Source organism: Podarcis cretensis (assembly GCF_951804945.1).
Source record: "Podarcis cretensis genome assembly, chromosome: 3".
In the NCBI taxonomy this organism is placed as follows: Eukaryota; Metazoa; Chordata; class Lepidosauria; order Squamata; family Lacertidae; genus Podarcis; species Podarcis cretensis.
In genome coordinates this window covers 99,381,272-99,407,218 of record NC_137172.1, presented here as the reverse complement: position 1 = coordinate 99,407,218, position 25,947 = coordinate 99,381,272, and the positions used below count along the sequence as shown (strand labels likewise).

Genomic DNA, 25,947 nt, shown 5'->3' with positions numbered 1-25,947 from the left:
GTCTATAGTTTCTTTGTGCAATGAAGTTACATAGGAGTATGCAACTCTAATCGTCCCTGTATACCGCCTATGCAGAGACAAGGGCAAATGGTACCCCAACATAATGCAGCTGGGCCAGAAGCCTAGTCTACTAGGGTACTGTGTGGGCACCACTGTCATGTGTGAACCAGCCATAGTACTGGGATGCTATACTGGGATCCGGGCAGGTGGTGATTGCTTTTAGATATTTCTGCTTATAATCCCATGGCCTAAATAATAGATCAGTTATACTTCTGAATTGCAAAAGTTGTTACAAAACCCCTTGCAATGTTTTAAAAAATTATTTAATTTTCAGGCATTGAAATTTTCAAACAATTGCCAAACAACCAAAACAAAAATAGAGTATTCCATAAATCCCCCAAAGGCTTCCCTTCTCCCCTTTGTGGGTCCTTATGTTAATATTTTTCCTCCTGCATCTTCTCTATTAATCATTCCAACCCTACTAATAATTTTAATTGCTCGCAATTTTTGGAACATCTTAATATCACAGTAATAAAAACCCTATTTATGGGGTTGGGTGGGTTGGTAAAGCTCATTGCAGGACTTGGATTGGGATCAACAGTGTTCGTAACATTGGTATACACACAGATTGGTAGAGGGGGCATTTGCTTATTCTGGCCACACGACAGAACCTTCATGTTCAACCTGAAGCTTATGCAGGCTCTGTTCAGAGTTACAGATGAATACAGGAAGGTCAGTAGGGAAAGGCCAGTGGGTTCAATCACACTCTATCTGTCCATGCATTCATACCCATAGATATGGCATAAAACAGGGACTAAACTAATTACAGTACAGTTATATTTTGTAGAGTGGAAACAAATGCTGAATTGTCGAGTTGCCATGGGGGTGGGGGGGGGAACATACTGCGTACTTTAACCTGCAAACTGCAGTGGTACAGTGTTACTGCACTAGTTCTGTGCCTTGGCCCAAATGTTGATATAATCCACACTCCCATTATTCATAGAATAATTTTTTTGCTTGTTGAACAACACACCCATAAAATTGTCTGCAATTGGGTTCTAGAACAGAAGGCGTTCCGCTGGACTATTTAGCAGGCTGACAATGGCAGAGCCATCAAGGTGGAGCCACTAACAGAAGGCATCATATGCCAGGGAGTGGGGATAAATGAAGTATTAACCACCTCTTTCACTGGACTAATATTCATTATTAATTCAGGGCCATCAGACTCCATGTATTTGAAAAACCGAAAAACAGTGTTTAAAAACTTCTCTCTCACCTGATATACTGAGAAATTCCAAAATTCAGCCTGGCAAATTCTTGCAGGCTGGTGACATCACCAGTCTGGATCAATGCACAAGCAAGATCCAGCATGAGAGGGGTTTTTTTTTTTTTTTTTTTTTTGAGAAACTTTTGGATCATTTATCCTCTTCCCAAGAGTCTTCTCCCAAATCAGAATTAATGGCTTCTGGAATCTGCCACCAGAATGCATTTCCATAACTTAGTGATTTTGTGAAACTCAGCTCAGTAGGACTTGTGCACAAAGTAATTCCTTTCTGTAACGATCAACCACATAGTTTTAGTCTTTCTTCATCCCCCTTCTTGGCTGCTGACTTTTACACGCATTTGAAATAACCTCCACACAGCACTAAATCTGTGGGCCACCAGATTTCTGTAGCCCTACATGGGTGCCCTGGTGGCAGGACTGCAGCTGCCAATTGAGATCCACAAAGCAACCTGACAGATATGAACAAGGCATTTCCCATTAGTCTCTTTTTCTTATATAACTCCCAGCACCAACTGCAGGAAGGGCTGATGACAGCTAAATCAATATATGTAGATTTCTTTTGCTGCTGAAGAATAAAATGATAGGTATCAAAGTACTTTCTGGCACTTTGGATTTGATTAACTGAACAGTCTCATTGCAGGAAAAAAGGCAATAATAGTATTTAGCTAGTTATCAAGTTAAACCAATAGTACATACTAGCTAAATCACAGGTGGATAAATGTATAATACCCTTTGATTAGAAATTAATCAAGTGCCCTGCCTTTTATCTAACCTGTGCAACTGGGAAAGGAAGCAGGGCATTAGGCTAGGTCTACTCTAGCTTGGCTACATGCGTGTGAAGCATGCAACAAAGACTTCAATGGACTTTAAAGGTGTGTTCTGCCACATCTGCACAAGTTGAAAAATAAAAACTACACTTAGCAAGGAGAGTAGTTCTCCACCAAATGAAAGGTGAGCCATATTTTATTCTTATTCAATCAAACTGTTCTTTACGTAATAGCCTATCATATTTTGCCCTCTCAAACCTCTAACTCTAATAAAATCCATTCACCCAGCAATACATTTCTGTGAAAAATCTGCCTGGCCTGTTGGATTTATTCTGCCTCATTATGTGCTACCATGCAGCCTATATTAAACATTATCAAATGTTTTGTAGCATATGAACTATAAAATCCACGAAGCAGCTTGGCTATGGAGTTCATATATATTATATGCATCAATATTCTTTCTGTCTCTGTCTCTCTCTCACACACTATATATATATAGGAATGGTTGCTTCTGAGTACCAGATGTTGTTATGTATATGCAGTTATGTTACAGTTGCACTGCATCATGGGCTCTGTAATCTGCAATTCTATAGATAAGTTTTTATTCAGAAGCTGCAAGCCTATATAGCCTATAATGCAATTCAACTGCAAAACCATTTTTAAAGTTATAAAGTGTTAAAGTGACCTTTAAAGTGACCTTTAAAGCCCTAAACACCCTCGGCCCAGTATACCTGAATGAGTGGCTCCAATCCCATCGTTCAGCCCGGACACTGAGGTCCAGCTCTGAGGGCCTTCTGACGGTTCCCTCCCTGCGAGAAGAGAGGTTACAGGGAACCAGGCAGAGGGCCTTCTCGGTAGTGGCGCCTGCCCTGTGGAACACCCTCCCATCAGATGTCAAGGAAATAAAACAACTATCTGACTTATAGATGACATCTGAAGGTAGCCCTGTTTAGGGAAGTTTTAATGTTTAATGTTTTATTCTGTTTTTAATCTGTTGGGAGCCACCCAGAGTGGTAGGGAAACCCAGCCGGACGGGAGGGGTATAAATAAATTATTATTATTATTATTATTATTATTATTATTATTATTATTAGCCAAGGCCTTTTTAATGTTTAATATAGGAAGCATGGCAGGATGTTAGGGACTAGTCATAATCTGACAGAAACTAAATAGATACCAGTAAATCCCTCACACCATCAGCAGATGGTAATTCCGAACCTACTTAGATGGTTGTTTTCAGAGGCTGATGTTTGGGGAATATCATTTGGCCCCGTGGGGCCTTCAATGCAGGGTTCCTCAAGGTTCATTTCCCTCCTCCCATGCTATTCAGCATCTACCTGAAACCACTGAGTGGGGTCATCTGGAATTTTAGAGTATGTTGTCAGCAATGACACATAGTTCTACTTCTCCTTTACATCTGTAGGTTGGGAAGCGGATGTGATGGACTGCATAAACTGAAGCTCAGTCCAGAGAAGACTGAGGTGCTGTTAGTGGACAGTTCCCTAGACTGAATGGATAGGAGGAGGCCTGCTCTTGATGGAATTACATGCCCTCTGAAGGAACGGGTATGCAGCTTGGGGTACTTCTGGATCTACTGCTGTCATTTGAGGCTAAGCTGGCCTCGGGGACGTGGAATGCCTTCCATCAGCTTCAGTTGGTGGCCTAGTTGTATCCTTACCTGGGCAGGGATAGTCTAACTACTGTTGTCTATGCTCTGGTAACCTCCAGGTTAGATTACTGCAATGCATAATATGCAGGGCTTCCTCTGAAGTTCAGAAACTTCAGCTGGGGCAGAATTCAGCTGCCAGGTTGCTCACCGTGGAAAGATGGTTTGAGCAAATGACACCAATCCTGGCCCGACTACACTAGCTGCCAATAGTTTCCAAGCCCAGTCAAAGTGCTGGCTTTGACCTATAACGCCTTAAACAGGTCAGGACTGCAATACCTCCAGGACTGCCTCTCCCGATATGAACTGACCCAGACCCTGCACTCATCATCTGAGGTCCTTCTTCATGTGTCCTCTCCATGAGAGGCCCAGAGGGTGGCAACATGAGAATAGGCCTTTTCTGCAGTGACTTCCCCTTTTGGAATGTTCCCCCCAGGAAGCCCTGGTGTCTTTATATATCTTTATCTATCTTCCTCTGTAACCAGGCCTTCGGCCTTCTGTGGCATTTTAGAAATAGGGTGGGATGTTTCTGATGTATTTCTATTGGTTTTAATGTATCTACTGTATATGAGTTTTATTGTCTATTTGTTTGACTGCAATCCGGAGAAAACACAAATGACTGTTTGCACAGACTGAGAGCTAAAGAGCGGTTTCCTCCTGGTGGAAAGCTGTGGGACAAGAGGAACTGTGGATTAGCCTTCTGTGAACTATTAACAAGCTTGAGCTGAACTTTTATTGGCATAGATGCATTTCATCCACTCAACCTGTGGAAGGGAAGGGCCCTTACTTGGTGAAATGAAAAAGACGAGTACTTATTCTAGTTTTCAGGGCTGCATTTGGTGCTTCTGTCTTCCTGACAGAACATTAGGGAAGGAAAGGGAAGCACGGAGACTTTCCTTAGCAGGGGTTCCTGTATGTATGTATGTATGTATGTATGTTTGTATGTGTGGCAGGAAGCTGGAAGAGAAGGATGCAGTGGGAAAGTGGCAAGGGGGGGGGGGGAATGCTACTGCCTACTGCTTCACTTCTCTAAGCTTGATGCCTTTCACTTGTCTCATGGGCACCCAAGTTCCCAAGGAACAAGCCTGCCACAAAGTTTCTAGTTTTTGTCTTCTGATATCTTTGCTCCTGCAGCTGTCTCCCAGTTCCACTGGCAAAGTGGCACAGATGCTCCTGTTTTGGAATGCAAGGACATCCAATGCCAGACTTTGGAATATTTCCAGTTGTGGAGCTTTTTTACTGAAGTCCATGCACTGGTCATCATGCCTGCAAGGGTGTTTTGTTGTTGTTGTTACTTCCTTTTATGCATGTGGCCCTGATAATTCTTCCACATCAACATCTTCAGAATAGTGCAGAAAGTGATAATACTCTGGCAATAATCTGATTGGCCAGGAAATACACCTTGGAATACCCAGAGTTTCTCTTGTTGTTGCTGCAGAATGAAGAACGGGACCTTTTGCATGATCCCCTGGTGCTTAATGCTGACTTCAGGGCTTTCCCTTCCTTCTTGTCACCCTCCCTGGGGGCTTTTCTATGACTACTTGCTCTGTAGGATGGATTCCAGAAGAGAGGAGGAGGGAGGCAGTTGGGGCGAACCAGGGCTTGCTCCAGCTGGGCTAGAAATGAGAGGAATGGGAAGATTTGTTCCTCCCTGGTAGTTTTAATTAGGGCCCCTCAAGATGACCTATTAATTGAGCATTCTTCCCAAATAGCTTGCACAATGCTTACATGGTGGTTAAACTGCGTCTTGTCTTTGTTGCGCATTCACGCTGATTTGTTTACAGGGTGATTATATGAAAATGAGCATTGTCCTGCATTCATCTCATTTGCTTACAGAGTGTTCATGTGTCTTCCTGTATAAACCACTGAACCTCTCAGGCTTGCTGATCAGAAGGTTGGTGGTTTGATCAGAAGGTCGGCGGTTCGAAAGCACACCAATGCAAGTAGATAAATAGGTACTGCTGTGGCAGGAAGGTAAACGGCATTTCCGTGCGCTCTGGCTTCCATCATGGTGTTCCATTGTGCAAGAAGTGGTTTAGTCATGCTGGCCACATGACCAGGAAAGCTGTCTGTGGACAAACACCAGCTCCCTCAGCCTGAAGCAAGATGAGCACTGCACTCCATACTTGCCTTTGCCTGGATTTAACCATCCAGGGATCCTTTACCTTTATTTGTTCATCCCACACTTCTCAATGCATTACCTTGTCACTTCTCAAGCTGCAAAAAGGCTTTTTTTTAAAAAAGTGGATTTGGTGTGTCAGGGTGACAGAGCATATCAATCCATTTTAAATGCACAAATTTAACATACTGGTATGTGACTGAATCCTGACATTCCAGAGGTGCTCTAAGTTATGGTGCTGATATTTTGCTGAAAACTGCAGAGAAGCTGGCAGAACTGTCTGTCAGTTGATCAGTCTCATCATTTTCAATACAGATCTGATTGCTGATCAGATGTGGCAATGAGATCTTTATAATTTCAGTATGGAAGCTTACTGCAAGGAGAACTGTAGACATCCAGGAGGCAATATCCATCTGGTAATGACAGAGGAATCAAAGAAGGAGTTTGAGATTGTCTCTTCCTAACAAATCTTCAGAATGAAGTAGATGGTTAAAGGTAAAGGTAAAGGGACCCCTGACTATTAGGTCCAGCCGTGACTGACTCTGGGGCTGCGGCGCTCATCTCGCTTTATTGGCCGAGGGAGCCGGCGTACAGCTTCCGGGTCATGTGGCCAGCATGACTAAGCCACTTCTGGCGAACCAGAGCAGCACACGGAAACGCCATTTAATTTCCCGCCAGAGCGGTACCTATTTATCTACTTGCACTTTGACATGCTTTCGAACTGCTAGGTTGGCAAGAGAGTAGGTGGTTACCTTCAGGTAATAAACCAGACAGGCCAAAAAGTGCATCTTGGAATACCAGAGCTTCTCTTGTTTTTGCTACAAATGGAAGAATAAGATTTTCTTATCTTTTTCATTATGCTCCTTTCTGAAAGTGACAGCATTCCCCACTGGAGCAGGAATCTAAAAGTGACAAAGACTCTCCTCCTGCAAGAGAGGAGAGTGGTTGTGGGCGGGACCCGGTCTCTGCCTCAAGCAGGGGGCGTTTGCCCCCTGCCTCCCACTCACCTGGCTGGCGCCCACGCCCACGGACAGGCACCCCACCAGGTGCCTTCGAGGGGGCGTGTACAGCAGCCTAAATCGCTGCGGCGCCAGCTTCCCAGCCTCACTCTTCGTCGTCCCGTCGCGAGTCACCCACCCTCCACTCCCTTAGAGCTCAGGGTCTCAGTTTTTCTTTTGGCTTTGCTATGGACCTTAGGTTGGTCGTCCTGGTTGTCCGGGGGGCCTGGTAGGAATTTTTCCATTTGGCATTAGGCTTTTTGGTTTTTTCGCCTACCTCGTAGCAATCGTCACAACTTTCGTGGTATTGGTGGGTAGGTTAGGCATTGGAATAATGTGTTGTGGTGTGTCGAAGTGCTAGGTGTGGCCATCACCTGTGCCTTCAATTTTTGGGTATTCCGTTAAAGGAATCCGGCGGTCGTGTATTCTGTCCGATGCCTGCGTGGCGGGAGGCCATGGCACGAGCCTCGGTGACATCAGGGGAGAGCTTATAGTTGGATTAGCATCAACAGGCTCCACCTACTGGTGAATAAACCCCCGTTTTAGACTCACTCCTCTCTGAGGTGGTGGAGTCAGCTGACAATACCTTTTCACTTGCTGTAATCAATAAAGTTGTGGGCTTTTCTTGCCCATTAACCTTATATCATGTGTCCTTGTGTTTTCATTCCACTACGCGGGGATCAGGTCCTCGAACCACAAGTTGAAGATGCCAAAATATAGGTTCAAAGAGCTCCACACTCTCACCAGGGAAGCACCAGTTCTGCTACAACACTCATAAATATGTGGTAACTGGGCTGAGACAAGAAAGCCACCTCTCTCACTGATGAGGTTAGAGGACTGAGTCTATCTGATGGACATCTTAAACATCTCATTTGCAAGTGCTTAAAAGCCTGGACTCCCTCCAATGTTGCCAGTCCTTTATGAGCACATTAAAAAATCAACTGCATATTGGATCTTTGTTTTGCAAAAGTGACGGCATCCTTAGCTCTAATGTCCTTTAGGTACTTCTCCGTGGAATTAATATACTTTCCCAGAGTTTTGATAAAAACCATTTGTGTGAAATGGTTTAAAAGCTATTTTATTACACAGTACATACTGACTGTTCAGAGGACTCATGGGCTAAACACTGTTGTTTATGACGTGAATAAAGTCACAGGGAAAACAAAAACAGATGATACTGATGTATCCTTGATTTGCTCTTTGTTTTAAGAAAAATGTCTCTCAAGTGGGACCATCTGTTTGATAGCAGTTGTGATGGTGCTTGGAATTCTTTCTGTTGCCAAAAAGATCTGATTAAACTTCAGAGGGACACCTGAACAATTCAAGTGTGTTCTCATTTATAAATACTATTATGAAGAGTTGAATACAACTCTGATTTTATCCATGACATCTTCCAAAGCCAGATGCTCTTTAGGTCTTCAGTACTCACATAAAAATCCTTCTTGGAAAGCTCTCTCTGGCTGCTTCTGTACTAGGAAATTTCTTTGACATCGTTCATTTATCTTGTTTTTATAGGCCAGCGGTATCCAATACAGTGATGAGAGGGGGTCTTGTCGTCTGGGCCACCCGGGACCTCCATACACACTGCTCAGGCTTGCCCCCTTGAGAAGTACTTTGGTGCTGCTAACGCAGCAAAAACAATGTGGGAGGCAGCAATTATGAGTTACCAGTTACTGCAGCCACAGCAGGCGCTGTGATTCTTCATTGTTTTGACTTCACCCCCAGAGGCACATTCCATTGTCTCTCGAGACAGAGGGATGCCAACAAAATGCTTAAACTACATCCAAGCAATAAAGAACCTGGGGGTCAGCCTTGACCCTTCTTGATCCTGTTGCCATGTGTCTCCTTCTGATCTGTGTCCTCTGGTGTACTCTAATTCCTTCCAAATGTCAGACTTATTAGATTATGAACTCCACTGAAGGATCTGTCTCCAACCCCACTCAGCTTTTTGGAATCTGGCTCCAGATGCCCGCAGCTGAGATATGAAGTGTTATTATAATCTAGCACTATGCTATCCTAATTTCAAATCTTTCACTGAAAACAGGACACTAAGGAACTTAAAACATAAATGAACATGAAGGTTTGCATTTCCTACTTCCACCAAGTAAATTTATTTGTCCTACAGGGAAATAAAACCGACCTGAAAATCTCATGTATTGAAAGAGTCCCCATTTTCATCTGCTCAACAACTGTTTACTACAAGCTCAATATTTATTCAAATGTTCTGCACCAGAAGGCCAATAGTTCAATTTCAAAAACATTGTTTTAATGTTATTGTAATTCTAAGGTCTTCCTCTTTAAAACACAGCATCCCAGACGCTCTCCTACATGATGGATGAATAGCATGGCATCCATAAGGGCTATGAATCTCTGCCTAGCCTGTGCCTGCCGTGACATCACAGCAATCAGCAACCTGTGATAGGACAACATCCACAGCCTATGGATCATAGTCTGTGTTAGTGTTCGATATCCACATGCCGTAAGAAGCTCAGCAATGTATCAGTAGCTTTGTTCAGTGTCCTCTTATATTCCGAAACTTCTGTTTGCAACTGCTAAGAAAACAATTTGAAAAGAAAAAGAGAGGCATTAATTATATCTTACTTGAGTTCCTGTGAGCTTGTGGCCAGCATACTTCGAATACTTTTGTCAGCCAACGGGCAGCCAGACAGACTGTAAAACAGGTCAGGATAGCCATGTAAGTCAACCTTTTAAACTATGACCTTCCAAACAAACACAACGTTAAGAAAAATTAAATTAATAAAAAAAAAAATATTGTAATGCAGGGAAGCGATGGGCGGGCAAGTGCTGCAATACTGAATTTTGTAACACAAGTTAACCCTCTGAATATATTTAGGTATAAAGCTTTATTGCTGGTGTTATCAGATTTTCCCCCTAATAAGTTTGTAGGTATAACAACAAAAAAAGCATTAGTGATCCATGGGTTAACTATCTGAAAAAGTTTTAGGAAATTTAAAAATGTTTTAGTAGTAGTTTTAAAAGAAAAAAGACGTTTATACAACACACAAATTAGCATGCTCTTAAGATCAACATTTATTACTCAAAGGGTTAACACATAGTTCAACATTTTTACTTTGACAGCATTGTTGAGGTAAGCTGAAAACAATAAATTGAAAAGACAGAATCCACCATGAAAAAAATGAAGTCACACCTTCTATGTGAGGCGTAATTACCAGTCACATGACCACTCCCATCACACCCTGGTGTTGGACATCTGCCACCAAACAAAAACAAAAAACAGCCAAAATAGTAAGTATGTTTAAAAAATACTTTTAAAAAGTTTCATTGTTTCCAGTTTAGCTGCAATGTCTGCAAGGGGGGTTTAAGCATCCTACCGAAAAAGCTGCAAAATGAACAGAATTCAATGAAAATGGCGTCTCAGTACGATATAGCATCATTAGGGACAAGCAGATACCATGTTAGCTTCATCACTTAAACTTAACTGACAGTCTGAAACATTTATATGCTGCAAATGCTGCATGCTCATACTGCAAGGCATATATGTATTTGTTTATTCAAGTCAGACAACGAAAGAGAGAGAGAGGTTATAAAAGGAGTAAAAAATAATTTCACCTCACATTATGCTTACGTTATTAAATCCTTTTTATTCTCTTTGCACTGAGGATACTTGGGTTTAGGGCTTGGGATCGTGACTTCGCCAGGGTACCTTCGTTCTTCTAGCGCCTCTTGGAAAGGATCTAAGTCTTCTGGCTGCAGGCAAGGATAAAGATTAATCAGATTAAATAGCAGGCCATAATGGATAGAGGTATGCCAATGAAATGGTATCTCCTGGGCACAAGGCCTCTTCACCTTCAAGAGTCATCCCATTCACTTCAGTGGAGTAAATACTTCCACATATGAATTGGATGCCCTTGCGCCTTCAGCAAATCACTACTTTGGAAGGATTGCAGACTACATCCTCTGTGATGAAGTGAGAGGAACAATCTGCATGAGCATGCGATTCTAAGTGCATACCGTATTTCACTGCATAATGGTTGCATGTTTTAATGCTGATTTTTCCTTTTTAAAAAAAGGGCTGTGTGACTATTATGCGTAGGAAAACCCGAGGCACAACCATTATGCAAGGAAAAACCTGAGGCGCAACCATTACGTGAGGAAACAATTCTTTATTAATGAACGTACTTATATTTCTGTTGCTTATTATTTGCTACTAACTGTTTTTGGTGCATCACTCATTGCAGTTTCTCTCGCCCACCCACTCCCCTCAAGCCTTTGGCTGGTACAGAGAATGTGTGCTGAGTGCCCCTGTGACTATTATGCGGTGAATCCTTTGGGATCGATTTTAGGGACTGAAAGAGGGGTGTGGGACTATTAGGTCGTGGCGACCATTATGAGGTATTTGGGGCTGCTTCATAGGCTACCACAGCACTGTGGTTGCTGCTCAAAGTTCATTCCATCTGTTGGGAGCTTCACATTGCTGCTATCACTTGTGCAAGGAGGTCACCGCATGGATTGGTCCTATTGCATAGAAGTCTCTTCATCCTCAGCTGCACACAAAGGAGAGGTGTGCATGTATTTCATTTACATGCTGCAGTCCCAATCCATGTGATGAGATTCTTACATAAAGTAGCTACACGGAACGGTTGCCATATGGAAGTCATTTTCACCTGCAACCAAAAATTGCCACTTTTTACTTTCAAATTTGGTGGTGTAATTTAGAATGCATGAAAGGGAATTTATTGCCGATTTAGAATTCACCTTCGTTTATTCAAATGCCTTGTGTGGGAAACTCCAAAATGTCAAAATCACATTTTATATAGATGTTTGCTAATATGGAGTAGCATGGAAAAATGGCCAAGAATTAGGAACTCTGAATGTAGGTATAAGAACTACTATGCTGGGGTGGAAATTGCAATATGCTTGTTCTGTGAAGTTGCTCTTTTGGGTATGAGTATCAACCACCCTCATTTTATGAATAGTTATGTACAAAAATCCACTGGGTTTGGTTTTTTTGTAGAATGAACATATGTGAAGACTTTACTCTCCCATATTATCCAGAAAAACACAAACATAATAACAGAGTCAAATAATTAAATATCCAAACATAGTATTTGATATTTCATAGTCATATGCACAAATGATGCCTCAATTCTAAATTACAATTACTGTTCTTACTAAGTATAGTTTGTAGGTTAGAATTCACAGCTCTCCACATATTGAATTTGGAAATGTTCAGATTAATGAGCTGAGAGGCTTGGACACAAAAATTCCTGTAGATGGCAGTCTAATAAAAAATATGAAAGTTCTGCTTCTGCTTGCTTTGCATATACTATCTTCTATGTATTTTCTCCTATTTTAGTGATAATGTATACAAAGCATATTCCATCATGTCTCATTTTTAAGGTGTCCCCCCCCCCCCCGCAAAAGAAGAAGCTGTGCCATCATTTACTGAACGAAGATTGATATGACAGCAGAGGAAAAGTGCATATAAGATCAGGCAATCAAAATGTACCATCACCAAATTCCTTGACACTAAAGACTGGGACTGTAAGATCATGTCTGTATTACAGAAGCTTGACTATAAATTGTGCTAAGGAAAAGTTAGAACCTAACAAAGATAAACAGCATCATCATAAGTAAAGCAGCACCGATGATTACCAAAAGTCTCCTTTCCAAGCAACAATGGAAAACACAGCACATTCTACCTTTTTTGTCATTTGGAAATTTGTAATGAAAATATAGTCACTAACGAGATTCTTTGTCTTCTTTCTTTACTACCACTTTCAATGTCTGCAATGTCATCACAGCAACAAGAACACAGAAATAATCCCAAGCAGTTTACTTTTTTTCCATTATGGTGAATGGCTAACAGCTTTTTCCAGTATAAGGACAAAAAAATAGGCTATCTATGTGACATGCCTTCTGCTCTGTTAGCAAAGCATTCTTTAATATCCCTGAATATGACAACCAAAGTTGATAAGCTAGGCAAGTTAGTTGCACAAAACTGCAGTCCCCTGTGTTCATTCTAAATTGAACTTAGATAACCAAAGTATACCTTGAATTTCTGCAATGGAAATAAGAAGGATATGGAAAATGAGCACATGGTTAGTACAACAATTTCTAGTTAAAAGATTTGATCAAATGTCAACCATAGCCGCTTGTGGGTAAATCATTTCCCCACTACTACCACCACCACCACCAGTTCTTAGAAATTCAATGGAAGAAAGCATGAAAGAGACATACACTGATTTCTTTTGAATCATCTTCATCTATCCTACTAGGCTTCATTTTTGTGTAGTCCACCGGCAAATCCCAGCAGTCGCTCTCACTCAGCTGGTAACACCTGTTATTCATCACAGCCTGTTGTTGCGGCGACATTGGTTCTAGGGGCGTCAAAATGGTGCAACAGCCATCTCGTTGCCGCTGCTTGTTCAAGCTCAAGTCTAACGTTCCGTTTTCATCAACTTCCATATCAGGGTTCTGTTTAAAAACACACACATGCCAAGGGTATAGAGTTCAGTTTGTTGTCATCAATTATTTCCCAGCACATACAGAGTTATAACCAAAAGGAGTGCTCCATTTACAATTCTGCTTCCTGGCAATACTGCTGTATAATCTCTGCAAAACATTTTCTTGTTGCAAATTCTGCTGTCTTGATTTTAACTCCTTGACATGTCTAGTTCTTTGAGTTAACAACAATATGAATCTGATATGGCCTGGAGCGCCTTAATTAGGTGAGCAATCAACAACAGAAGCTTAAACGTTAAATATCAGCAAACCTTTCAAATGCTAGCAACTGTGGAATCAGAAAAGAGAAGTTTTAAGTGCTAAACAAAAAACACAAAAAACATACCATTCTCAACCAGTAACACCAACAGGCAGTTTCATGGGACTGGCCCCCATAAGCCTCTTTGTACTGTGCTTGCCACCTCCATATAAAGTGGAAATGTATTCAAACCACACAGACACCCCATCACAGACATTCAGTGATAAACTGCCTTTACATTCTACAAAGTCCTCCTTTATAATCATCTCAGCTTGGGGAAATGAAACTGGTACTGACATTCCCTGCAGCTATTGAGGATGTGTGCTGGGAAAGTGAGGCATTTTCTTTCCGCCTTTCTACCTTTCCTTCTCCCTCTTTTATTTCCTTTTGCAAGTGAAGCAAAAATATCACACACACACACCTTCGAACCTGTTTTCCTAAAGCCAAAATGCACACAGCAATTCATATTTTGAGAGAAAGACCCTTCTCCCAAGAAATCTTATTTCAAGCGTGGCTCTGCTTCCTCATGTTCTAGCAACCTGCCAGTGGCGTAGCGTGGGGGGTGCAGGGGGGGCCGGCCGCACCGGGCGCAACATCTGGGGGTTAGGGTTAGGGGGTGCAAATCCACGGGTTAGGGGGCGCAAATCCATGGGTTAGGGGGCGCAAATTACTTGCCTTGCCCCGGGTGCTGATAACCCACGCTACGCCACTGCAACCTGCTTTCCTTACAGTAATAAAAGCTTCCAGAAGACACTCCAAGAGAAAATATTTTCCCCATGCTTATTACCTAGAAAAATCATACATCACAATCCTGCTTGGATACTGTTCTTAATAGACCAAACTTGATTATTTCCTTGATGGTGATTTGGTGTGGCATTTACCTTCCCAGGAGTACCATTTCGATTTTAATAAAAAGGGAAAACATTGGGGAAGGGGGAATCCTCTTTTAACTTTAAAAAAGAAAATGCAACATCTTTCAGTGATGTTACTTAAATTTCTTCTACCTAAACTGGATTAATATTACATGCCAGGGAAAAATAGGTTTTCCTCTCTTCTGTATAATAATACAATGAATTCAAGTAAGATGAAAACAAAAGCTTTCTCCTTTTCTCTAAATTGACATTAATTATTTCTAATAGCTACTTTTGGGATAAGCTGTATTATCCATTTATCTTTATCTTTTGTTAAAGAAAATTTCTCTGCAAAAAGCAGAATATGTTTGCCAGACACAAAGTTCACTTATAGCTTCAAAAACTTGGTTTGATTCACCCTCTGAGTGTTTGTTTGTATAGCCATCTAGTGGTCTCATGAAGGAAGCATAGTTTTGCTGGGAAATGATTTTAAACAAGCAACATCTCATTAACTCTCTGAACTTTTTTTTTTTTTTTGTAAAGATGAAATTTCATCACAATGTTTTTTTTTTTAAGACTCTTACTTCTTTTCTTTTTTTAAGACTGAATAAATTATTTAAGTACACGGTCCTAATTGTAAGGATTGCTCCTTTTTGTAATTAGTTCCTTTAGGCTTTGCCAAGTGGTTGTTAATCTATTAAGTGTTCACTAACACTTGGGTTAAAGCCTCAGCGCCTAGGACTTGCCGATCGAAAGGTCGGCGGTTCGAATCCCTGCGGCGGGGTGCGCTCCCGCTGCTCGGTCCCAGCGCCTGCCAACCTAGCAGTTCGAAAGCACCTCCGGGTGCAAGTAGATAAATAGGGACCGCTTACCAGCGGGAAGGTAAACGGCGTTTCCGTGTGCGGCTCTGGCTCGCCAGAGCAGTGATGTCACGCTGGCCACGTGACCCGGAAGTGTCTCCGGACAGCGCTGGCCCCTGGCCTCTTAAGTGAGATGGGCGCACAACCCCAGAGTCTGTCAAGACTGGCCTGTACGGGCAGGGGTACCTTTACCTTTACCTTTACCTAACACTTATAAAGTGGTGTCAGGCTGTGCAGCACTACTGTGTTGTGTTGAGCTGCATACTAGGGCTACTGAAGACACCTGGGATAGCTTTATATTTTCAGACTAAGGTCTCTCAGCATTAGTGACGGACAGACAGACTTAAGTTCAATCCATCCCAGTTTTGCGTGAGGGTAGAATCAAGTCTATCCTGTCCCATTTCTAGGTGAATTTTTAAGGGGAAGTCTTTTAAAATCCACATGGTGTGGGGTTGGGTTTTTTTTTAGCACCTGAGTATTTGTTCCAGGTATTTGTACTTACTCTACCGCATTTGAAGTGTGGGGGTGTCAAGGAACCTGACACTCAGGCTTTGGGTGGCTAGATAAACATTATTATTTTTAACCCAGTTTTAAAGGGCAAAAATCATTTTTAGAAGAGCAGCCCTCAGTCGCCCCTCATAAAGGATTGTGGATTCCAAGCTGGACGCGTGATCCAGATATGTTGATTCTCCCGGATCGAATCAGGTGAGTCTGCTTTGGAGTACAGGTTTGGCAGATTTCTCCTCCATGCCTAGCTCTGTGTAAGAAGTGTGGTTCTGACTAGCTAGTTCCCATCTTTGTGTACAGATACACGAGCAAAACAGGCCTTTCGATTAGTCAGTAGGGGTGCGTTAGCTCCTCATGTTGGGAAGCCTAGCTAAGTATAGATCTCTTTTCTCCTCCCAAACTTCCAATGGGAAACAGTTGGTATTTGGGGCTACCTGAGTTTGCATGCTTATTAGCAACAGGACTAACAGCCGTAATTCCGAGTCCCCACTACTGATGTGTCATTCAACATGCGCAGAACCCTCAGATCTCAAGTACCACCATGGGGAGATTCTCAGAAGTGAGAAATCAGAAAGCTATTTTCAAGTCCCACACCAAAGAATGTGGAAAACAAGCCTTAGTTGCTAACATAGAATGTTCCTTAGGGTCAGGGTTGGAAACAACAGTTTTTAAACAACATCAAAACACTAATGCATGAAAACAAAGGAATGTATTTTTAAAATGTTTTCCATTGCTTCCAAAAATTTAGACCATGGCTTAAAGTTTTTTGAAATATTAAGCTGTAGATAAATGTACTTAATTATTTTTTTTAAAAAAGTGGGTAGTCGCAGACTTTCCATGGAAATGGAACATCTACCTTCAGTAAGTCTTCAACCTTTTCAGACTCACGGCGCACCTTTAAACCCAAACATGCATTTCATGACACATTTCTTAATTTCTAAGCATAAATCTGTATAATCTTAGGTCAGATTTTTCAATATGTTCAAGACACTATTAAGTGAATATTTATCACTGGACGTAGCAGTTTCCAGGGAGACACAAGCACCACACAAAACAGACGCGCAACATACAAGATGGAGTATGGTTGAAGTTTGAAGTTGTGAGGCGAAGTCACTAATCTTCCTACTGCCCTGCTAATGTTTATTTGTACACACATTATAAAAGTAGGCCTACTCAGGAGTCTAATTCTGCTGTGCCAAACCACTCGTACTTGCCATGCAAAACAAATCCATTGCCAAATTATAATTTAAGTAAAAAATAATAATACACCAATAAGCACATTAAAGCTATAGCACAGACTGTTCAGTGAATTCAGCTGACATAACCTTTGTAGTCTCCGCAGACCTCACCAGTTAAGGAAACATTTAACAATAACAGCAGGCTTTTTATTCGTTTCCACCCTGTTTTTTAAACACTGTATTCTGAGCTAGATCATATCAGATGGTTGCTGCTGGACTACCATAGCAAAGCTGCAAGATGTCACTGCTAGAATTTATATGGAGAACAAGATTAAGCATCCTTGGAAGCTCTTGCTGTATTTATCATAGATGATTAGTATGATGCCAGTGCAGACAATAAAGCGTTATGCATTTCCCCATTCAACAAACAAATATACATAGAGATATAGAGGCACAGGTTTGTTTGTTTTTACCCTGGAACAGAGATCCTGAGGTTTAGTGGAGAGGTTCTGAGGCATCTCCCTGCAACGAGTGGAAAGGTTCAGTATAGCAGTAGCAGCCATGTGCGCTGCTTCCATGTCATGGGTATAGTCAAAGCTGCTCTTGCTGCAGGTACTGCTGGCGCTGCTGCCTCCTCCACAGCTCATATTGCTGCTGCTGCTAGGGGCATAACTGCTTGTTGTGCTGCTAGTTGGGCTGGAGTTCTTACAGTAACGTTTTGCTGTGGGAAGGAAATATGACAAGGATGACTCAAAAGGGCTGGCACTTATGTACGTACATGTAAAAAAGCAATGCAATCTGCAGAGAATGGTGTTCAAAAGGAACTGCAAAGACTATTAAGGGAGGGGGAAACCCAAGGGGTGTGTGTGTGTGTGTGTAAAGGAACCGCTCCTGATAATTTTATGATATTTGAGTGTGGCTTCTTTTGCACAAGAAACCTGGATGTGATACTGAAAAGAAGCAGAGTGATAATCTCCAGAGTATTCTGCAGCGACACTCAGATCAGTTTTATAGCAAGCAAAATGTGCACAATGCACTATAAGGAGGGCTTTTAAAAAAACAAAAACCACACACACACACACACACACCCTCTGTTAACTGTTGGCAGGAGAAAAAGGAATGCACTGCCCCAGGAAAACGGGAGAACTTGCACAAAGCTCCTAATTCACACTATTTTCTGGGGGGGAGGGGCGGCTGACAGAAAAGAAGCTCACTGAGAAGATAATATGCTTGATCTCCTCTGTGTTGCCTTTGAAAGTGTTGCTACCTAAACAGTACATTAAGAAGGCATCCCCTCATGAGCTGAACCTGGAACTATTGGAATTCCTTTCTCACCTACCCAGCCAACTGTTTATGTAATATTAAAAGCTATTATGTCTTGACATAATATTTTTTTTGACAGCATCTAATATACAAAAGTTGGTTCAGATGTAATGTCAAAAACCATGGTACGTGAAAGTTTTGCCTGTGGGGCAAATAGATGGTATTGGGGCAAGAATATAATCGGGAAAGTGGCACAGCGTTAAGGGGTAAAATTTCCTAGCCCAGTTCTATGGTTTTGATCTGAACCCAGCCCCTCCCCCTGCCAATTGCAATGACTATTTAATTTCTAAACGCCTCAGGAGACAAGAACGGAAGGGAAAGGTACTGGATCAGGCTAAAGGACCATCTACTCCATCATTCTTTCCTCACAGGAAGCTCACACTTGGTCTATGCATCTTCTAAAGCTATCCAGGTTCATGGCCATCACTACCTCTTGTGAGAGCAAATCTAATAGTTTAGCTATGCCCTGTGTGAAGAAGTGCTGTCTTTTGTCTGTCCCGAAGAGCCTTTTCACAAAACTTCCATATCAACATCTAGTTTTGCATGGTGCAGATGGAGGGAAGGATGGGAGTTTCAAAGCAATGTCTGGGTCTGACAAAAGTCTATGCATAAATAGATCCTAAGCTTCACTGGCCCAGGCAGTTTCTCTGTTTTAGAAGTGGTCATGGTGATTCAAACCATTTGATTTTAGGCATCTAAGTTGTGTGCCTTTTTGCATGCTATACCAATATCATTTATTTATTTATTTTTTAAAAAGGACCCTCCTTACTGTCACAACTTTATGTTCTGAGCACGCATTGGTCACCTGACATTTTTTTTCTGATGAACTTTGACACAAGCTATGGCTCAATATTAACAAAAGCTCAAACATTCCTCAGTTAAGATGCCAAACCCTTTGCTCAATTTTCATTTTTAATCATCTGGCACCATAAACTGATGTTTAATTTCGAGATACTAAAATAATCACAGATATTTAGACATTCAGAGAACAGCTTCACCCATAATTTGTCCCTGTAATACTGAAATAATCAATATGGCTCAATATATAATTTGTTGACAATATGAGTGCTATGGGGGTAGTGTTGGTGCATGTCTGAAGAGGAGAAAACTCAGGTTCACCTCATACACTACAAAAATACTTTAGACTATATTTCTTTTTCCATCTCCGACATCAATATAATGGAAAATTACAATTCAACAACTAATACGCCACCAACTCTACAGAGATCCATTGGTGTATTATCTATATAGCCAAATACATCTGCTTGCTACAAGCACACAGGGCACAATTTCATGGGGACAGAACAAATGTTTTGTGTACAATAGTAAAAATGTTCAAAGAAAAAAACTGAGGTTGAAAAGGAAGCACAATTAATTTGTTTAAAGAATGTCAGCACAAATCTTATTCCAAAAAACACTTGTTTCTTCTTTCCACTCCTTTTGACTTTCCCCAAGTCATTCCTCATTTCCTTGTTATTAAACCTCTAACTTCTCTGTATCCAGTCCCTTATTTGTTTCTGTTGCACGACCTATGATCTGCCAAGTTGAACACAGCCCATCATCAACCATAAAGGTCCAGCAAGAGCTCAATAAACCCCTTACTTTTGTTGCTTGCTTGAGACTTGAAAACAAATGCATTCTCTGTGTTGACACCTTCCCCAGTTGTAGACTGTCCCTTCCCTGGAAGCATGTCTGCCTTATGGCATTTTGGCACCAGACAGAGGCCTGTTTATTTGCCCAGGCATTTATGGGTTGTTAAGTACAGTTATGGAAAGTTGGCCATTGCTTCAGTTTGTGACTGAACCATGACTGAATTTTAGAGTTCTGTTTTTATTGTCTCATAATTGTTTTAAATTGTTGTAGTTTTCAATTACGTTGAAACCCATCCTAGAGTGACGTGATGAGGAACTGGCTAAGCACATATTTTTAAACAAAATATAAGGAGAAGGGGTGATAAGGATATGACTATCACAATCATATCTATTTATAAGTTGTACAGAAGTGGTCAAATGTAAGTTCCCTGGGCCAGGAAAAGCTTACTTCTGTATTATATACTAGCTTGCTGCTAGTATATAGACTACTTATTAGTAGCACCAGCAGGCTATCACAACATTGGTTGGATTAAATCCAGGTACTTCTGCCTAACTAGGCTGTGTTTTGATGGAATTATAGCTATTCTCATCCAGTGATCTTCTTTTCTTGCTTAATTCTAAATACAAGTGAATAGATAAGAGAAGAAATTTGTGTCAGGACTGAAGGTTGCATCCAACAGTGTGGTTGCATGAGAACAACAAATACTGTTCATGCAACAGAACTTCCTCTCCCTCTCCCCTCTCCTGCCCAATCTGCTCTTCCTAACCTTCGAGAGCAGGTTTCGGGTGTATCTGTGCAAGGGGAGGAAAAGTTCCACTGTGTGAGCAGAAGTCATTTGTCATGTTCAATGACTTTGTTGGATACAAATCCTTACATTGAGGGTTGACCCTACCATTAGGCAGAGTGAGGTGGCTGACTCAGGTGGCTGAGTTTGGCTGTCAAGAAAGGGCAGAAAAAAGGGTTTTCGCGAGGCGTTACCATAGTTTGTCAGATAACAGACTTTGTAGACTTGTTTTTCACTATATACTCATCCTTTGTTTTGTTTTGTTTTAGAATAAAAAAGAACTCAGAAGATGGGTGTGTATGTGTCTTATACCTGCGTTTCATGTCTTCCCCCAAATTAAGATAAATTAAGATCTTGTCCAATAACAAGAGAGCACTGTACTAATCAGTCCAACAAATGGAACCTGATATCTATGTTTGTTACAGACAAAAACAACACTACCACAGAATTTTGTTGTGGAGTCTAAATATGCGTATCGGCATCGGCACCTGGCATTCTCACCCAGTTGACAAGGCCTCAGGATCTTGGCAAGACTCACACATGCTGACACCTGTCTGGTTCCCCCTTTTGCTGGGCACCTTGTGTTGTGAGCAGCTGGATAGGGAGTGCTCTGTATTCCAACACAGTGCTGCTCCAGGTATAGTGTGAACTATCATCTAAATAATGTCAGGATTGGCTGTGGGTGGGGAAGGGATGCAGAATTACCATACAAACAGGTCCCAGAAACACTCAAGTCGTCTTCACCATGATGCACCTAGAAAGTTAGGCAAACTGCACACCTCCCACTTTGTCTACACAGAATTTCGGTACAGTCCAAACACACAACTGCTCAAAGCGTCATCTGTTATTCTGGATACTGCTAGTATGCCTAAACAGGCAACAGAAGTCTCTTGCTTTATTTAAAGAATTTACAACCCCCTTTTCTACAAAACCTTATACCTTGAAGGTTGCCTCGCAACAAAACGATGCGAGCATGCTCCAGTTCGTACATCTTTCGCTACTTTTCACACCAATCTCACTCTATGTCTGTTCCAAGATGTTAGGTCTATAGTGGATTTGTTTGTACTATGGTTAAGATTGTCACTTGGACATTTCTGTACCTCTTCTTCACTGCTAGGAACCGGATTGTTTTACACTGACATGTTGTGTATTAAAAAACAGAATTGAAAACATGGCACAATCTCCCCTCCCTCCTTCTGCCCACAAAGGTCTAGTCATCATGTGAAATCTCAGTGCTAATCTATATTCCACAATCATTACACTCCCCCCGCCCCCCGCCAAAGTAGAGTCATCAGCATAATCAGGTGATATATAATAATTACAGGTTTTCCAGCACTACCCTCCCTCAGCCCAAAAACCCCCCATCAAGAATTTGGTAATATATTAGGGCCATAATTAACATGACTAACAAAAGATGTTGGAACTGCAGCTAAGTTCAACACATTTCCATTTCTCAAACCTCAGAGAGCAAGCACATTATCTTTGTGAGTTAGCAAAGCATTACATAACCCATAAGTCTGGCTCTCCTAGACATTAAAATGGATGCTAAACTACATGGCCTGGGGCCACTGCCCATTTGTATTGCAAACTTAATAACAATAATCCACCAAACTCAATCATTAGACATGATTTGGGGGGTGGGGGACACAAAGCAATCCAGAATCCAGCATGATATAAAGTTTTTGACATGCTTTCATGAAAAGTTCCAGGCAACACCATCATCAAATGAATAGAATTCCCTTAATATAGCAGAAGTCTGCTTATCTGCTTTAAAAAAACAAAACAAAAACACATCCTTATTCTTGTTGCTTTTCTGCAACCTACCTACTGTTGGCCAAAGTCGTTTTTATGTCAACCTTGTGTAATTAAGGACCAAGTGATATTGACCTGTGCCTTAACTTTTTCGGCCTAATGGATTGGGCCGCAGAAGCAGAAGCAGTTGTGAGTCTCAAGGCTGCAATTTCTGACATGGAAAAATGCAGAAACGATACCATTTTTATTACTACCAAGCAGACAGGTGAGATAAATAGACTTCCGCTCTATTACATAGGCATGAACACATACAATACTCAGATGTGGTCTGTACAATCCACACCATTGTTAGATGCAGATTGGTTTCTGATGATTAAAGAGTGTGCACCTCATACCATCATATCCTTTGGGAGAAATATCCCTTGATTGCACCTTGGGAGCTATGGCTCTCTTGCCATATGCATGGTTGTCATAACTGTTATATTCAAACGTAGTCTTAGAGTATTTCTCTAGTTCCTTGGCCAAGTTGGAGCGGGGTGTTGTGGTGGGGACATTGTTTCTGTAGCCATACTGAGGGATCTCCAGCTGCTTAACAAAACACATGGGCCTAGAAATTAAACAAAAACAAACAAACACGTACAGTGTGTTAGACAGATAATACACAATTTGAAGCCTTGATAGTAACACTTCTTTCAGCTTGTTTACTGCACACAAGCGGCAGCAATGCGTTTATTTATGTATTTATTTAAGCGCTTAAGTTGTATTTTAGCAGGACACCTTCCTTCAACAAAAGCCCAGAGAAAACAAATTATAATTACACTACAAGTGGCTAATAGCAAAAGAAATAGGCAAATGGGTCCTATTAAACCAACAACAACACCAACACCAACACACACACAGGTATGTTTCCTTGCTATATGAGGCAATAAGGGGAGGAGCATAATTACAGCAGCTCTGCAAGGAGATAGCAAAAGTTACCTGAGCATATTACATGTGCATATAAGTTTTGGAGCAACAGCAATTCCAGGGCCTACCTGCCCCTGGAATAATTTCTAAATCTAGGATGATCAAGGTGCGGGCAATGAGTCCACATGTGCTTTGATATCTAGTGCGTCCACCAACCTTCTGAAGTCTACTCATTGAACTATACTGCCACTGGACCTACATTTAACAGCACTAAAATTTTGAACTGGTTAGTGCTGGCACCATCAGTCTTTTCAGCTCCCCAAGAGGGCATAATGGTTGACATGCCTCCTTTATACATACTTTTTTCTCACCTACCATTAAGAAAAGGAAAATGTCGTATTAGCAGGCTTGTGTGGTGAGATCAAACAGACCTTTTTAAAGTTCTGTGATTTGACTATTTTGCTGTTTCTTTGCAATATCTATGGTCTTATTTCAACTGTTGTTCACCTTAGCATTGCTGGGAACTCATTATTGCAACAAATCATGGTGTGTAATACTGTGTATAAAATTAGAAGCTTCCCACAACCCCTCCCCCGGAAGAGACCAACTCACGTCTCTTCAAAGGTGATGGGACAAACTCATCCCTGATAATTGTGGCAATGTCATTTTCAAGTGCTTCCCCATTGCAATCATAAAATGGCAAATATATAACAATGCAAAATTTAAAAACATTATATATATATATATATATATATATATATATATATGTAAAAACACCCTTCCAAGCTGAAATAAAATACAGATGGCAGATTTGCTCCAATGCATGACTGTAAATTTGTTAAAGGAAAGCCTCAACTGCACTATCATGGATGGGAGTTCTGTTACGTATTAGTTTGTTTAATAAGATGGTCTAATAATATAGGTTGGCTTTGTGCCTCTCAAAGTGAATGTGAGAAATGTTACATAACCATAAACTTTTAGACTTCCAAAGTATTATTTCGTTGGAATTTAGGTAAAAGATATGTATGTATAAATAATATTTTATTACTCATCCACTTTGATTTTATTTCACATGCTGGGGTGGAAAATTACTTCTGAGAGAACAGAGCCCAACAGTGTTCTGCAATCACAGAACCAAGATCAGTAAAGCAAAAAGCTGCTTTAAACTATGGAAATAGAATTCAGACACTGTGCCGTCAAAACAAATACTAATTGTACACTGGATCACATATTCTGTAAATCAGATTTCTTCTCAAAAGGCTTTAAAAAATGTATCCTACTCCACTTGCAGTGCAAAAGGGATATTTCCCCAGGAAGCACCACCTCTGTGGGAAATCCTAAGTAACCAGGATTCAGTTCTGGATGCCAAAGGCACCCCCATTTTGCTCAGCCTGAAGACAAAAAGGCAGAAGCATGTTGCTGCTGCTAGGACACATCTTTAGGTCAAGGTGTGCAGCAAAAAGCCCCCCAAAAACTTGGGCGCTTCTTATGGGTTACTCTGTTTGAAATCAAGTTGAAGGTAATAACAGCAGTCGATACGTGCTTAGCAAGCACAAATATCACAGGGCGAGCTTCAGAGTTTTCATCTTAAGAGCTCTTACAGGAGAAAGGCAGTGGAGAAGTCAAATCTGAGGTGACAATGTAACTCAGATCACCTATCAAGATCTGAAAGGCACGACAGTCCCAGCGGCAAAAGCAAAAGTGCCAAAACATCTATTTGAGGAATCTGTCAAAAGCTCAGGTGCTGCTTCTTATAAGAGGCTTCCTTTGCATGGCATTTGACTTTGCACTAAAGAAATTCTGGTTCGAAAGCAATGGCAAGGCTACACCAGCTTTGTTCTGTTCCTCTTGGCAGCTGCCACGGAAGAGTCTTATCTGTGGTATTGTTATTTTGATCAACAAAGGAGTTTCCCCCCAAAATTGTATCTGAAGTGGAAGAGTATGTGGAACACCAAACCCTAAATCTGTAAACTCACATCGTATTTCTGAATGATGAACAAAATCAGTCATGCTTCTTCTTTGGAAAAAAAAATCTTGTTTTTCTAATGGCAAGGGGAAAGCACACTGATACATATGTGATGTCTGTGCCTAATTTAACTATCACCCCCCCCCCCATTTTTAGACTGTAGAAGAAGCCAGGAAAAAATAATACCAGGGAAACTCTGCAGTGTTTGGCTTTCAAATAGTGGCATTCACTATTAGCAAGTTTTGCCCTGCTTTGCATTTTCAGTCTTCCAGATTATGGAGTGATTTGCAACAAAACCTGCAGTTCCAGGGCAGTACTAAGTGCATTTTCAAATACCATTTGAATGAAGATTAGAAACATCATTAGTAGTAAAAACCACCACAAGATTTCTAGGCTAAAACACGATTCCTGCTTTCTTTTGTGTATGGACGATATTATTAAAATGTCTTTGCCACTGGATTTGCATTGCCATTGGATTAATGAGAGATCTGAAGGCACTCTAAATGTAGCTTCAGACATCACGTTTGTGGGTTTGCTTTTGACATCACTGTAAATCGTAAATGCACGTGGAAATGAATCCAAAATAGCCCAGCATGTTTTGACCAAACCCTCAGCTTTAAGCTTGAGTTTTGGCTGGATTTTTTTCA

The 25,947-nt window shown here is 41.2% G+C and overlaps 1 protein-coding gene across 17 annotated transcripts in view; it reads right to left on the bottom strand.

Moving 5' to 3' along the window:
- The window catches only part of MYT1L (myelin transcription factor 1 like), a 289,214-nt gene that overhangs the window by 29,758 nt on the left and 233,509 nt on the right, over positions 1-25,947 (bottom strand). For 13 of the 17 annotated variants that reach the window (XM_079969677.1, XM_079969675.1, XM_079969665.1 and 10 more), the window contains 6 exons: positions 22,824-23,035; positions 17,450-17,697; positions 13,058-13,294; positions 10,443-10,564; positions 10,005-10,067; positions 9,437-9,505 (listed from right to left, as the gene is read on the bottom strand). In XM_079969677.1, coding sequence (XP_079825803.1) covers positions 9,437-9,505; positions 10,005-10,067; positions 10,443-10,564; positions 13,058-13,294; positions 17,450-17,697; positions 22,824-23,035 — 951 coding nt within the window. The remainder of the gene's footprint in view (positions 1-9,436; positions 9,506-10,004; positions 10,068-10,442; positions 10,565-13,057; positions 13,295-17,449; positions 17,698-22,823; positions 23,036-25,947) is intronic. The other 4 variants (XM_079969680.1, XM_079969681.1, XM_079969670.1 and 1 more) reach the window with 1 other exon arrangement.